This window comes from Mobula birostris, chromosome 10, assembly GCF_030028105.1.
Source record: "Mobula birostris isolate sMobBir1 chromosome 10, sMobBir1.hap1, whole genome shotgun sequence".
Lineage (NCBI taxonomy): Eukaryota > Metazoa > Chordata > Chondrichthyes > Myliobatiformes > Myliobatidae > Mobula > Mobula birostris.
The window spans coordinates 9032365-9046239 of NC_092379.1; the positions used below are offsets into that span (position 1 = coordinate 9032365).

Here is a 13875-nt window from a genome sequence, read left to right on the forward strand (position 1 = left end):
TGAAGATGCCCCTGGGATCTCCCTTAAATCCTTCCCCTCAAACTTCAAACCTGTGCCCCCTGGTTTTAGATTCCCCTACACTGGGGAAAAAGACTGTGACCATCCGCCTTAGTTATGCCCCTCATGATTGTATATATATCTTTGTAAGGTTACCCTCCAGTCTGTTACACTGCAGGGGAAGAAGCCCCAGCATCTCTAGTCTCTCCTTTTGACTTCAGACCTCCCATGCCGCTAATGTCTTTGTTAATCTTTTCTGCACCTTCTTCTAGCTGACTGACATCCTATCTCTAGCCAGGTGACCTAGAGCTTCCTACAGGGAGTTAACCCTTTGTGTTTCTGGTACAGCGAGCAGCTCAGCAAGCAGCAATCGCAGATCGACCGTCTGTACGTGAGCCTGAAGGACCTGGCTGAGGAGCGGAAGGGCAAGTTGGAGCAGCGCTACTGGCTCTTCCAGCTGAACCGCGAGGTCGATGAGCTCGAGCAGTGGATTGCTGAGCGAGAAGTGGTCGCAGGATCTCCAGAACTTGGCCAAGATTATGAGCACGTCACTGTGAGTGAGACTTGGTGGTGAAAGTGGTGTGATGTGTGGGGCAGCACAGTAGGACAGCTGGTAGAGCCACTGCCTTGTAGCAGCAGAGATCTGGTTTCAGTTGCAACCTCCAGTGCTGCCTGTGTGGAGATTACAGGTCCTCCCTGTGACCGCGCCGGTCTCCTCCTACATTCCAAATGCATGTGGAGTTGGTAAATTGATTAGTTGCTTGAAATTACTCCAAGATTGTAGGTGAGTGATAGAATCTGTGTAGAATTGAGGGGACTGGGTGGAGAATAAAAAAAAAATGGGTCTACTGTACGGGTCTCAGGTAGTCTTTCCAGATGAGGCAACACTTCACCCATGAATCTGCTGGGGTCGCCTATTGTGTTTGGTGCTCCTGACTGGCCGCCTCCACGTTGGTGAGACCCGACGTAAATTGGGCGGAACTACTTCATCAACGACCTCCACACCATCCGCCACAAGTGGGACTTCCCGGTGGGCAAGCATTTTAATTCCGATAGCCATTCCTGTTCCGACATGACAGTCCTTGGATTCCTCTTGGCGGGGGAGCAACACTTTATATTCCATCTGGGTACCCTCCAATCTGATGGTGTGAACATAGATTTCTCTTTCCAGTAAACAAATTCTTCCCCCCTCCCCCCATTCCCTAGTCTGACCTTTTACTTCTTACCTGCCTATTATTTCCTCTGGGTCCCCTCCTCCCCTTTCTCCTATGGTCCACTCTCCTGTCCTATCAGATTCTTTCTTCTCCAGCCTTTGACCTTTTCCACCCATCTGGTCCCACCTATCACCTTACAGCTAGTCTCTTCCCTCTCCCCCACCTTTTTATTCTGGCATCTTCCCCCTTCCTTCTCAGTCCTGAAGAAGGGTCACGGCCCGAAATGTCGACTGTTCATTCATTTCCATAGATGCTGCCCGACCTGCTGAGGTCCTCCAGCATTCTGTGTGAGTTGCTTTGGATTTCCAGTATCTTCAGACTTTGCTGTGTTTTTGATGGGTCTGCTGTAAAGTTGGGTAAAAATGGATTATCAGTATAGACTCTGTAAGCCAAATGGCCTACTCCTCTGCTGTGTCTCTCCATGACCCAATGAGAAGGTTGAGTTTGGAAAGGTGGTGGGCAGTTAAAATGCTAAAGATATAACCTCTGACCCCAATGCATTTCACATGTACTTGTCATCATTGTTCTCTGCAAGATTTTAGGGCATCGAGCTCCTTGCCCTTGAGATGATATTTCACAAACAGGTACAGTCATCTGTACAGCATGGAAAACAGGCCATTCAGCCCAACTGGTCCATGCTGACCAAGGTGCCGAACTGAGCTTGTCCCATTTCCTGGTTGAGGTCCATATCTCTCTCAACCAGGGTGTTTCCCAACCTGGGGTCCATGTACCTCCCAGTTAATGGTATCTCTTCATGGCATAAAAAATGTTGGGAACCCCTGCTCTAAACTTTCCTGTCCATGCCAGTGTCCAATTGCCTTTACATGTCGTAATTATACCACCCCTAACAGGTTCCTCTGGCAGCTTATTCCATATACTTCCTGTGTGGAAAATGTTGCCTGTCACTATAGGCCCATTTTAAATCGTTCTCCTCTCAGGTTAACCTACAGTATGTCCTCTAATTTTGTACACCTCTACTGTGGGAGAAATTTTACAAGGCAGCTTGTGTGCTGTAAATTGTGTGTGTGTGTGTGTGTGTGTGTGTGTGTGTGTGTGTGTAGTGGTAGAATCTGGCAGGGGTGAGGCAGAAGGGGGTGTGAATTGGTGAGGATCGAGGGAGAATAAAATGGGATTAGTGTTACTGGGTCAAAGTCAAGTTTATTGTCATCTGCACAAGTACTGTTCGTACAGGTGCAATAAAAAATTTACTTGCAGCAGCATTACAGGCACATGGTATCAAATAAGCAGAATTCACAAAAAATACATACAATTAATGTGTTAGAACATAGAACAATACAGCACAGGAATAGGCCCTTTGGCCCATAATGTTGTGCTGAACCGGCTAAAAAGTAAATCAAAAACACCCAAACACTAATCCCTCTTACCTACACAATGTCCATATCCCTCCCTCCCTCCCTCCTTACATCCATGTGCCTATCTACACATCTCTTAAAAAGCCTCTATTGCATTTGCCTGCATCCCTATACCAGGCAGTGCATTCTAGGCATCCACCAAAGGAATCAAAGGTTATGGGGATAAAGCAGGAACTGGATACTGATAGTGGATGATCAGCCATGATCACAGTGAATGGCGGTGCTGGCTCGAAGGACTGAATGGCCTACTCCTGCACCTACTGTCTATTGTCACTTTCTGAGTAGAAAAACTTACCCCTCACATCACCCTTTTGAACCTACCCCCTCTCACCTTCGATGCATGCCCTCTGGTATTAGGCATTTCAACCCTGGGAAAAAGATACACCCTACTCTATAATCTTATAAACTTCGATCAGATCTCCCCTCAACCTCTACCACTCCAGAGAAAACAACCCAAATTTGTCCAGCCTGTCATGATAGCACATGCTGTCTAAACCAGGCAGCATCCTGGTAACCCTCTTTTGCACCCTCTCCAATTCTCAACATCCTTCCTATAGTTGGGTGACCAGAACTGTATGCAGTACTCCAGATGCGGCCTAACCAGAGTTTTATAAAGTTTCAACATAACCTCTTGACTTTTGAACTGAATGCCTCGACTAATAAAAGCAAGCATTCCATAACTGCCCTATTGACCTGTGTATTATGCTTAATTTCTACAAGAAAGAACACAGAACAGAAAAAATAAAGCAATGTCCTTAAAGTGACCTTAGTGTTTGTAGACTGTCGTGATTAGCTGTGTGCCGGTTGGTTCAAGGACAGAATGATTGAAGGGAACTAAGAGCTCTTGAACCTGGTGGTTTTGGGGCTTAAGGCTTCGGTATCTCTTGACTGATTGTTGCTGCAAGAAGATGGCAAGGCCCAGATGGGGGATATCTTTGATAATGGCAGCACCTCCTGTAGATAGTACTGATGATGTGCTGGTAATGTATTGGGCAACATCTACTACTCTGCAGACTCTTATGTTCCTGCCCCAGATCATGGTGCAACCAGTCAGGGTACTTCCAACATTATATCAGTAGAGCAAGTGTTCTCAGCCGTTTTTATGCCATGGACCAATACCATCAAACCTGTACTGGTGGTGTCATGGCATCCATACCAGACCGGAGTGAGAGGTCCCTGCTTTGAATCCGGCTGGCTCCTTGCAGGAGTTCTACTCGTGCTGTGTTGGGCGTTGAGCAAACAGTTCTGCCTCGTAAAACAAACAAGTGCTGAAGAAACACCTAATGCATCATATTGGTGTGGGGGAGAGCTAGCTAACTAACTAACAATACCATTAAGCAAAGGGTCCGTGGAGCCTAGGTTGGGAACCCCTGCTGTAGATGTTTGTTAATGTGTCTGGTAGCAAGCCGTATCTCCTTGACCTCTTGAAAAAGCAGAGACATGCTTCTCTATGATTCTTTAATGTAATTGTTTATAAAGATTGGAAATGCTCTGGTGCTCTCCTTCAGTTACTACTGGAGAAATTCACAGAGTTTGCCCACGAGACTGGGATGATCGGGCAGGAGCGGGTGAACACGGTGAATCAGATGGTGGACGAGCTGATCGATTACGGCCACAGCGACGCCGCCACCATCGCGGAGTGGAAGGACGGAGTCGGCGAGGCCTGGGCGGACCTGCTGGAGCTGATAGAGACGCGGGCTCAGATGCTGTCGGCCTCCCAGGAGCTGCACAAGTTCTTCAGTGACTGTAAGGAGGTTGCTGGCCACATTGAGGAGAAACACAAACTGCTTCCGGACGTCGCGGTCGGCGATTCCAGCAGCACCTTTACTCTACAACGAATGCTGAGTTCCTTTGAACATGATATACAAGCCCTGGTTGTGCAGGTATTTATCTGTTGGATGCTCTATGTCCTGATTCAGCTTGTAAACTCAATGTGTTCGTGATCCTACCACTAAGCCTATCTTTACCACTCCCCCCCCCCCCCACCTCCTCTCCGCTTTCTGCAGAGATTGCTGCTCTGCGATTCCCTTGTCCATTCATCCCTCCCCACTAACCTCCCTCCCGGCCCTTGACCTTGCAAGCAGCCTAAGAAGTGCTACAACTGCACATACACCTCCTCCCTCACTTCCATTCAAGGCCCCAGATAGACCTTCCAAGTGAGGCAGCACTTCACCTGCAAATCTACTGAGGTCGCCGGTTGGGTTCGGTGCTCCCGATGCTGCCTGCTCTGCATCGGTGAGACCCGTCGTCAACTGGGGGACCATTTCGTGGAGTACCGCTGCCCCATCCGCCAAAAGCGGAAATTCGCGGTGGCCATACACGTTAATTCCGATTCCCATTCCATCCGTGGCCTCAAGAAGAGGTCACCCTCAGAGTGAAGGAGTAACAGCTTACGTTCCCTCTGGGTAGCCTCCAACCTGATGGTATGAATAACAATTCCTCCTTTCGGTCAACAATTCCTTCCTCTCTTCCCCGTTTCCCCACTCTGACCTTTTGCCTCTTCTTACCTACCTATCACTTCACCCTGGGTCCTCTGCTCCCTCCCTTTCTCCAATGATCCACTCTCTTCTCCTTTCAGATTCCTCCCTCTCCTGCCTTTTACGTTTCTCACTCACATGGCTTCACCAAGCACCTTCTAGCTAGAAGGGTCTCAGCCCGAAACGTTGACTATACCTCTTCCTATAGGTGCTGCCTGGCCTGCTGTGTTCACCAGCATTTTTTGTGTGTGTACCTTCCAGCTAACCTCCTTTTCCCTCCCCCCCACCTTTTGATTCTTGCATTTTCCCTTTTCCTCTGAGTCCTGAAGAACGGTCTCAGCCTGAACCATTGACTGTTTATTCATTTCCACAGAAGCTGCCTGGCCTGTTGAGTTCCTCCAGCATTCGTATGTGTTGCGTGCAACCTATTGGTTCAGTCGTTACAGTGCATTTATAAAATTTACGAGGGGCATGGATGGGATTAACTGAGAATCCTTTGTCAGGGTTGAAATATCAAGTATTAGCAGATGTGCATTTAAGTTTGGGGGAGGAAAGGTGAAAGGGGAAATGTTGGACCTGTTGTTTTTTACGCAGAGAGTGTGGGTTCCTGGAACAGGCTGACAGGGGAAACGGTGTCGGCAGATACAATAATGGTGTTTAACAGTCTGTAAAATGATTGTGCAGAGAATGGAGGGACATGGATGAAGGAAAATGTGGGGGTTGGTGTAGTGACAAGGAAGGGAAGCGTTAGGTTCATCTTGGAGTAGGTTAAATGGTTGGCAGGACATTGTGGGCCAAAGGGCCTGTACCATACAGTACTGTTCTGTGCTTTATATACATTCAGAAAAGATATAGCTTAAAATGGTTTCATGGGTCAAGGGCCTGTTCCTATGCTGTACTTTTCTACAGTACTGAGGAAGATAGTCTTAGGCACATTAAGACTTTTGCACAATACTGAAGTAACTTTATGTATTGCACATAAAAATACAAATTTCATGACATGTGAGTGGTGATGAACCTGATTCTGATCTGGGTCTCTGTTGTGGACTGGGAAGGCGGCAGGGAGAGGGGAATCATGGTTGGGAAAAGGGGAAGATAGAGACGAGGGAGAGGGAAGCACCAGAGAGGCATTCTGTAATGGTCAATAAACCAATTGTTTGGAATCAAATGACCTGCCTGGTGTCTGCACTGGCACCAATCCCCACCTCCCACGCCTGCCCTTGGCACTCCTTCTCTGCCACCTGTCCCACACCCCTCCCCCAGCACTCCTCCTCACTATTCCCAGCACCCTTTGCTCCCACCAGATTTACAAACTCTCACTCTGCTCTACGTTAACAAATACAGGACTGTGCAGAAGTCTTGGGCACCCTAGGTGTGTGTGTGTATATGCCTAAGACTTTTGCACAGTATTGCCCATTCTATGAATGGCAGAACAACAGCCTAGGCAGGTGACAAATTTAACTTGCTGATCTTGCAAGCCATTCATGATGTTCTGCACTCAATAAAAAATCAGAATCAAGATAAATATCACTGCTATTTGTCGTGAACTTTGTTGTTTTGCAGAAGCAGAACATTGCAATATATAATTTAAAAACTACATTATAATAAGAACTATAAATAAAACATTAAATTAAATAACTAGTGAAAATAGAAGCAAAAAAGTAGTGACGTCGTGTTCTTGGGTTCCATTCAGAAATCTGACGGCAGAGAGGAAGAAGCTGTTCCTTGAAACACTGAGTGTGTTTCTTTAGGTCCCTGTACCTCGACGCTGGCGACACCAGTGCCCATGATGGAGCTGGCTGAGTTTACAACTTCTTCCATCTTTTTTCCAATCCTGTGCAGATGGTGAATAAACCAGTTAGAATGCTCTCCACGCCACATCTGTAGAAATTTGCCACTGCTGTGCCTCCTTTTTAATTGCATCAGTATATTAGACCCAGAGCATGGTAGATCTTCAGAGATGTTGACACCCAGGAACTTGAAACTGCTCACCTTTTCCACTGCTGATCCCTCTATGGTGACTGGTGTGTTTTCCCTTGACTTCCTCTTCCTGAAGCCCACAGTCAATTCCTTGTTCTTACTGACGTTGAATACAAGCACACAAAATGCACAACACACAAACCAATCTTCCGTCCGTAGTCTCACTTTACACCGCACGCTGTCGGAACAGTGCTGCCAGGATAATCAAGGACACGACCCACCCAGCCAACACACTTTTCGTCCCTCTTCCCTCTGGGAGAAGGCTCAGGAGCTTGAAGACTCATACGGCCAGATTTGGGAACAGCTTCTTTCCAACTGTGATAAGACTGCTGAACGGATCCTGACCCTCCAAATATCCGGACCTGCCTCTCGGTTTTTTTGCACTACCTTACTTTCCATTTTTCTATTTATGATTTATAATTCAAATTTTTAATATTTACTAATGTTTACTATTTTACTATTTTTAATATTTAATATTTGTAATCCAGGGAGTGGGAAGCACAGAATCAAATATCGCTGTGATGATTGTATGTTCTAGTATCAATTGTTTGGCGACAATAAAGTATAAAGTATACAAGGTTGTTGTTGTGACACCACTCAACCGGCTGATCCATCTCACACTTGTATGCCTCTTCAGCGCCATCTGAAATTGTGCCAACTATATTTGTGTCATCAGCAAATTTAATGAGGGCATTTGAGCTGTGCCTAGCCACCCAGCCATGGGTGTACAGAGAGTGGAGCAGTGGGCTGAGCCCCCATCCTTGAGATGTGCCAGTGTTGATTGTCAGCAAAGAGAGATTGTTACTTCTGATCGATGCTGACAGTGGTCTCCTGGTGAGGAAGTCAAGGATACAGTTCCAGAGGGAGGTACAGAGGCCCAGCCTTTGAAGCTTATTGATTAGAACTGTGTGTTGATTAGGGTGTGTTAAATTCTGAGCTGCAGTCAATAAACAACAGCCTGACATAGGTCTTGCCGTTGTCCAGGTGACCCTAGGCTGAGTGGAGAGCCAGTGAGATTGCATCCTCCGTAGACCCATTGTGGCAATAGGCAAACTGCAGAGGGTCCAGTTCCTCGCTAAGGCAGAAGTTGATCCTGGTCACGATCACCCTCTCAAAGCACTTCGTCACAGTAGATGTGAGTGCAACTCACTTTGCTTTCTTGGGCGTTGATTTAGTTGTCACCTTTCTGATGTAGGTTGTAACCTCTGACTGCAGCAGTGAGAGAGTTGAAGGTGTCCTTGAACACTCCTGCCAGTTGGTTGGCACGGTTTCCAGAGCCCTGCCAGGTTCACCATTAGGACCGCCTGGCAAGGGCTTCACCCTCTTAAAAAATGTTCTGATATCAGCCTCCGAGGCAGAGATCAGAAGGTCCCCAGATGCTGCAAGGATTCTCACAGGTGCAGTTTTATTCTCCTTTTCCGAGCGTGTGTAAAGGGCATTAAGCTGATTTGGGAGTGAAGCATCACGGCTATTTATTGTTAGGTTTCACCTTGAAGGAGTTAATAGCCTGCAAACCCTGCTGGAACTGACCTACATCCAATTCTGTCTCTACATTCAATCAGGATCGGTTTTTCCCACTTTTAAAATAGCATTCCATCAGTCGTACCTAGAGCTCTTTATCGTGCTGAGTCACTGACTGTTCTTGATAGCCCTCAGCAGACTACGAATGTCCGGGTTCTTCAGTTATTTTTGGCTTGGGTACAGTCTGTACGATATGTTCGTGCAGGCACAGACTCATCCACACGGGTCTTGATGAAGTTGGTGACAACCGTGGCGTGTTCATTCACACTTGAAGATGAGCCCCTGAATATTGTCCAGTCCACCAATTCAAAGCAGTCCTGTAAGCGCTCCACTGCCTCCCTTGACCACGCCTTCTTGTTCCTCACCACCGGTGCCAAATGATGATGTCTGGATCCAATGGCTCAACTGCAATGATGAGGACAGGACATGGTTTCATGGACTTTGAATCATAGACAACTCGTAGACCAACTGGTCCAAGCTGAACAAGATGCTAGTCCCATTGGTCTGCCTTTGGCCCACATCTTTCTAATCCTTTCCTATCCATGTACCTGTCCATGTGTCTTGTAAACTTTAAGTTACTATTTTTTTTTTTGCCTTTTCAATTTAAACTAATGCTGTCTAGTCCTGTTGCAGGTTCTTAGCCAGAAATGTCAACTCTTTATTCCTTTCCATAAAAGTTGTCTGACCTGCTCAGTTCCTCCAGTACTTTGTGTGTGTCGCTCTGGATTTCTTAAGGTTGTAATAGTTGTGGGAGGGGGGTAGTAGGGTTAAATTCACACTACCTATTAAATGTTCCCAATGGTGTGTGTCACAAAAAAACTCTGACAACAAGTTCAGCTCCTGGCCTTCACGTGTGGCTTAGCTACAAAAAGAAGGGGCAAGAGCAGATTCCTGGCACCTTAAAACTAGTTGCTTTGGGCAGATGGGGTTCATCAGCCGTGGTTGGCCACTCATCTAGGAGAAGGAAACCTCTGATCTCAAACTCATGGGGGAAAAAGCTTCAGGAGTGAACCCCAAGGGAAAAATCCGGAGCTGGAGTCCCTGAAGTAGTCCTATGTTGAGTTCAATGCTGACCGGCAGTTCCTGCAATGCTGCTGCTGCCAAACTGTATCGGTTTCTGCCCTTCGTTTGGGTTCATCAGATGCGTGGAGAGGGGGTGCTTATGAAATGGGCAACAGCTTCCTCTCCATATTGTACTGCCCAGGCTTGTGTATCTAGACAGATAGGACACAACGTCCATGGTTGACTCTGGCCAGTGGAGGCCTCAGAGAACTCTGGATTTCTGGCAATCTGTTGTGTTTTTAGTGCCCTCTAGTTCTTGATTTCACCCACTTCAGCAAAAGATTGAGTGCACTCACCCTGTGCTGGTCATAATTTTATACACCTGCTTTGTGTCACTGCTATAAGATCACCTCTCAGGCTCCTATACACCAAGGGAAGAAGTCTGAGCTTGTCCTGAGTCTTCCTCAAGCCTCAGGAAAAACAATGTTATTAGTATACTGTATTTGAGAATTTATGAGTTGATATACTCAATGAACAGTATAAAGGTTGTGCAATCCTATTGTGGACTAAGAGTGGGAGGGACAGGGAGAGGGCAATCATGTTTGAGAAAAGGGGAAGGGAGCGGGAAGCACCAGAGAGGCATTCTGTAATGATCAATGAACCAATTGTTTGGAATCAAATGACCTGACCTGGTATCTCGGGGCTGGGTGTGTCTGTACCTGCGCAACCCCCACCCTGTTCTGACACCCCTTCTCTAACACCTGTCCCACACCCCTCTTACAGTGTTCCACCGTCGCCATTCCCAACATCTTTTGCTCCCACCAGATTTACAAAAACGCCCTCCACTCTAAGTTGGCCAATACAGTACTGTGCAGAAGTCTTAGGCACCCCAGCTATACACACTGGTACTGTACATGTGATAATGAAATCTGAATCTGAATGTAAAAAATAGAATTAATGTAGAATTGGGTGTTGAGAGGCATTGATTGTGGGGATAGGCAGAGGCTTTTTCCCAGGGCTGAAATGGCTAGCACGAGAGGGCATAGTTTTAAGGTGCTTGGAAGCAGGTACAGAGGAGATGTCAGGGGTAAGTTTTTTATGCAGAGAGTGGTGAGGGCTGCCAGCAGCGGCGGTGGAGGCGGAAACAATAGGGTCTTTTAGGAGACTCCTGGAGGGGTACATGGAGCTTAGAAAAATAGAGGGCTATGGCTAAGCCTAGGTAGTTCTAAGGTAAGGACATGTTTGGCCCAGCTTTGTGGGCTGAAGGGCCTGTATTGTGATTTAAGTTTTTTATGTTTCTATGCTTGATGTTTGGAATGGACAATGGGCTGAAAGGACTGTTTTGGCACTGTATCTCTCCATGACTCTTATGAAGAAAAGTGTCTTCTCGATTACCAGGTGAGGCAGTTACAGGAGCATGCCGCCCAGCTGCGCACGGTGTACGCCGGTGAGAATGCCGAGGCCATCCAGGTCCAGGAGCAGAGAGTGATGCAGGCTTGGAAGGAGCTACTGGGCACCTGCGAACAGCGGAAGCTGCAGCTTACCACGACCAGCGACAAGATTCGCTTCTTCGGCCTGGTCCGTGAGCTGGTGGGCTGGATGGACAGCATTATCTGTCAGATCGGCACAGGCGAGAAGCCCCGGTAGGTGCTAGGCCGCTGGGCAGAGATGGCAAAATATGCATCAGGACTGGACAGAGGCAGGGAGAGAGGGCATGGATCCTAGGTTGGTGTAGACTGTAGTCAGCGTGGGCAAGGAGCTCTCAAAAAGCCTCACTGAGAGGAAATCTTGGAATGTGCATCAAATTGGAAAGAGGGCACAAGAAATGTGAGCAGCAGTTTATCAGTTGGGCCTGAGAGTCAACTCCCTCACTCATTACGGCTAATCTTCTACTTCAACACTATTTCAAGACAAGTGAGCTCGTTGTTGAGTGAGCAAGTATGGTGAGGTACAGGTACAATTAAGAATTTGCTTGCAACAGCGTCACAGGCAGGTAAGTACCGACAGAACATAGAATATAAATTATGCATAAATTATACAAGACAGTGAAGAGAGAACAAGGAAGAGCGAGGCCTTAGTGCAACAAAAAAGACACGATCATGCAAGTACAAGAGATGTTCCATTGCTGAGTCAGGCTTTATTAATGGTGCTTCCTGCGGTTGGAGTGTCTAAGACCAAAGGACACAGCCTCGGAATAGAGGGGCATTCATTTAGAATGTAGTTGAGGAGGAATTTCTTCAGCCAGAGAGTAGTTGATCTATTGAATTTGTTGCCACAGAATTCACATTGAACTCATTGAATTCGTTGCCACAGCCTTCGCGTATATTTAAGGTTCTTGTTTAGTTAAGGCATGATGGGATATTGGGGGGGGGGAAGGCAGGAGGTTGTGGCTGAGGAAAAATGGATCAGCCATGATGAAATGGCAGAGCAGACTTGATGAGCCAAATGGTCTAATTCTGCTCCTATATCTTATGTTCTTAAGGTCTTTGGGGTTGTGGAGGCTGTAGGGAAGTAGCTGTTCCTGAACCTGGTGGTGTTGGACTTCAGGCTTTTGACCTCCTGCCTGAGAGTATCAGCAAGAAGAGGGCATTACTCAAATAGTCATAGTCATACTTTATTGATCCTGGGGGAAATTGGTTTTCGTTACAGTTGCACCATAAATAATTAAAGAGTAATAAAACCATAAATAATTAAATAGTAATATGTAAATTATGCCAGGAAATCAGTCCAGGACCAGCCTATTAGACTTATTTCCTGGTTGGGTCTTTGATAATAATGCCCCCCTTCTTGAGGCAATGTCGCTGGTAGTTGCTGTCAGTAGTGGGGACAGTGGTACCCGTGACGGACTCGCTGTGTCCACGACTCTCTGCACCCTTATGCATTTTTTTTGCATTGGAATTTCTGTACCAATCCACGATATACCCATTCAGGACGTTTCTAGGGTTCAGTAGTTGGAGTAATTAGTGACATCCAAGTCTCCTTCAGCACATAAGAGAGTAGAAACATGCCCTCTTTGTGATTGCGTCTACATGCTGGACCCAGAACAGCTCATTTGAGATGTTAATGCCCAGGAATTCTTGCCCTATCCTCACATCTCCTGAATGTCTCAGTATCCAGAAAATCAAGCTGTCTGTTTTGAATGTAGTCCCCATCTGAATGTCACAGTCATACAGGGTACAGCAGGGGTTTCCAAACTTCTTTATGCCATGAACCCTTACGGTTAACCGAGGGGCCCGTGGACCCTAGGTTGGGAACCCCTGGAGTAGGGAATTCCAGACACTTACCAGCCTCCAAGTGAAGACGTTTCTTCTTCTCTGGACCTTAAAAGGCCCACCCACTTATTGAGAGACTCTGACCACCCTAGTTATGTGTTCTGCCAGTGGAAACATCTCCCACAATTATATAGGAAGTCTGAAATGCTTCCTAAGATTCAGTGACGTCATTTCTCCTTCTAAACTTCAGAGAACAAAGAGCCAGCTTACTTCATCTCTGCTCAGAGTACAGACCTGCTAACCTGCGAACCAGTCTGTGAATCTGCTAGAGCAGGGGCTCCCAACCTGGGGCGTGGGGAACCCTTGGCTAATGGTAGCAGTCCGTGGCATAAAAAAAGTTTGAGAACCCCTGTTCTAGAGGAACTCAGTGGGTCAAGTAGCATCTGTGGGGGAGAGGAATTGTTGATATTTCAGGCCAAGGCCCAAAGTCACAAAAATGCATCTAAAGGAAGGCAGGCCAGCATCTTTACTTTCTTTGGAGGATTGGCATGTCACCAAACACAGTAACAAACTTCTCCAGTTGTAATGGCCAGAGTATCCTGACAGCTTGCATCATGGTCTGGTGTGGTGATTCAAATGTGCAGGAATGTTAAGAAGCTGCAGAGTAGTTGGCTCAGCCCGGTTCATCACGGGCACACCGCTCCCCACCGCCAGAAATACCTACGTAAAGCATTTCCTCAAGAAGGCAACGTATGTTATCAAAGTTCCTCACCATTGTGAGATCTTGGTAATTTTCGGTCCCTGGGTTCTTTTAGGAGTTCAGGAATGAGGGGGAACTTTGATTCTTTGTGACCGTTTATTTAAAGTTTAGACAAAAGACAGATACTATGCCGACAAAGGTACAGTGATACAAGCCAGATGAGAGATGAGAAATTAAAGATTCAATGGATTCGATATGGCACTTTTGACAAATCTATCCCCTTTATACTCGTGGCCAAGTGGTTAAGGCATTGGACTAGCTAGTGAGTTCGAGCCCCAGGCGAGGGAACATGTTGTGTCCTTGAGCAAGGCACTTAACCACACATTGCTCTGCGATGAC

At 46.8% G+C, this 13875-nt stretch overlaps 1 protein-coding gene across 2 annotated transcripts in view; it reads left to right on the plus strand.

Moving 5' to 3' along the window:
• Positions 1-13875, plus strand: part of LOC140203799 (spectrin beta chain, non-erythrocytic 1) — a 202318-nt gene that overhangs the window by 153463 nt on the left and 34980 nt on the right. For both annotated transcript variants that reach the window (XM_072269879.1, XM_072269878.1), the window contains 3 exons: positions 346-550; positions 4093-4467; positions 10963-11207. In XM_072269879.1, coding sequence (XP_072125980.1) covers positions 346-550; positions 4093-4467; positions 10963-11207 — 825 coding nt within the window. The remainder of the gene's footprint in view (positions 1-345; positions 551-4092; positions 4468-10962; positions 11208-13875) is intronic.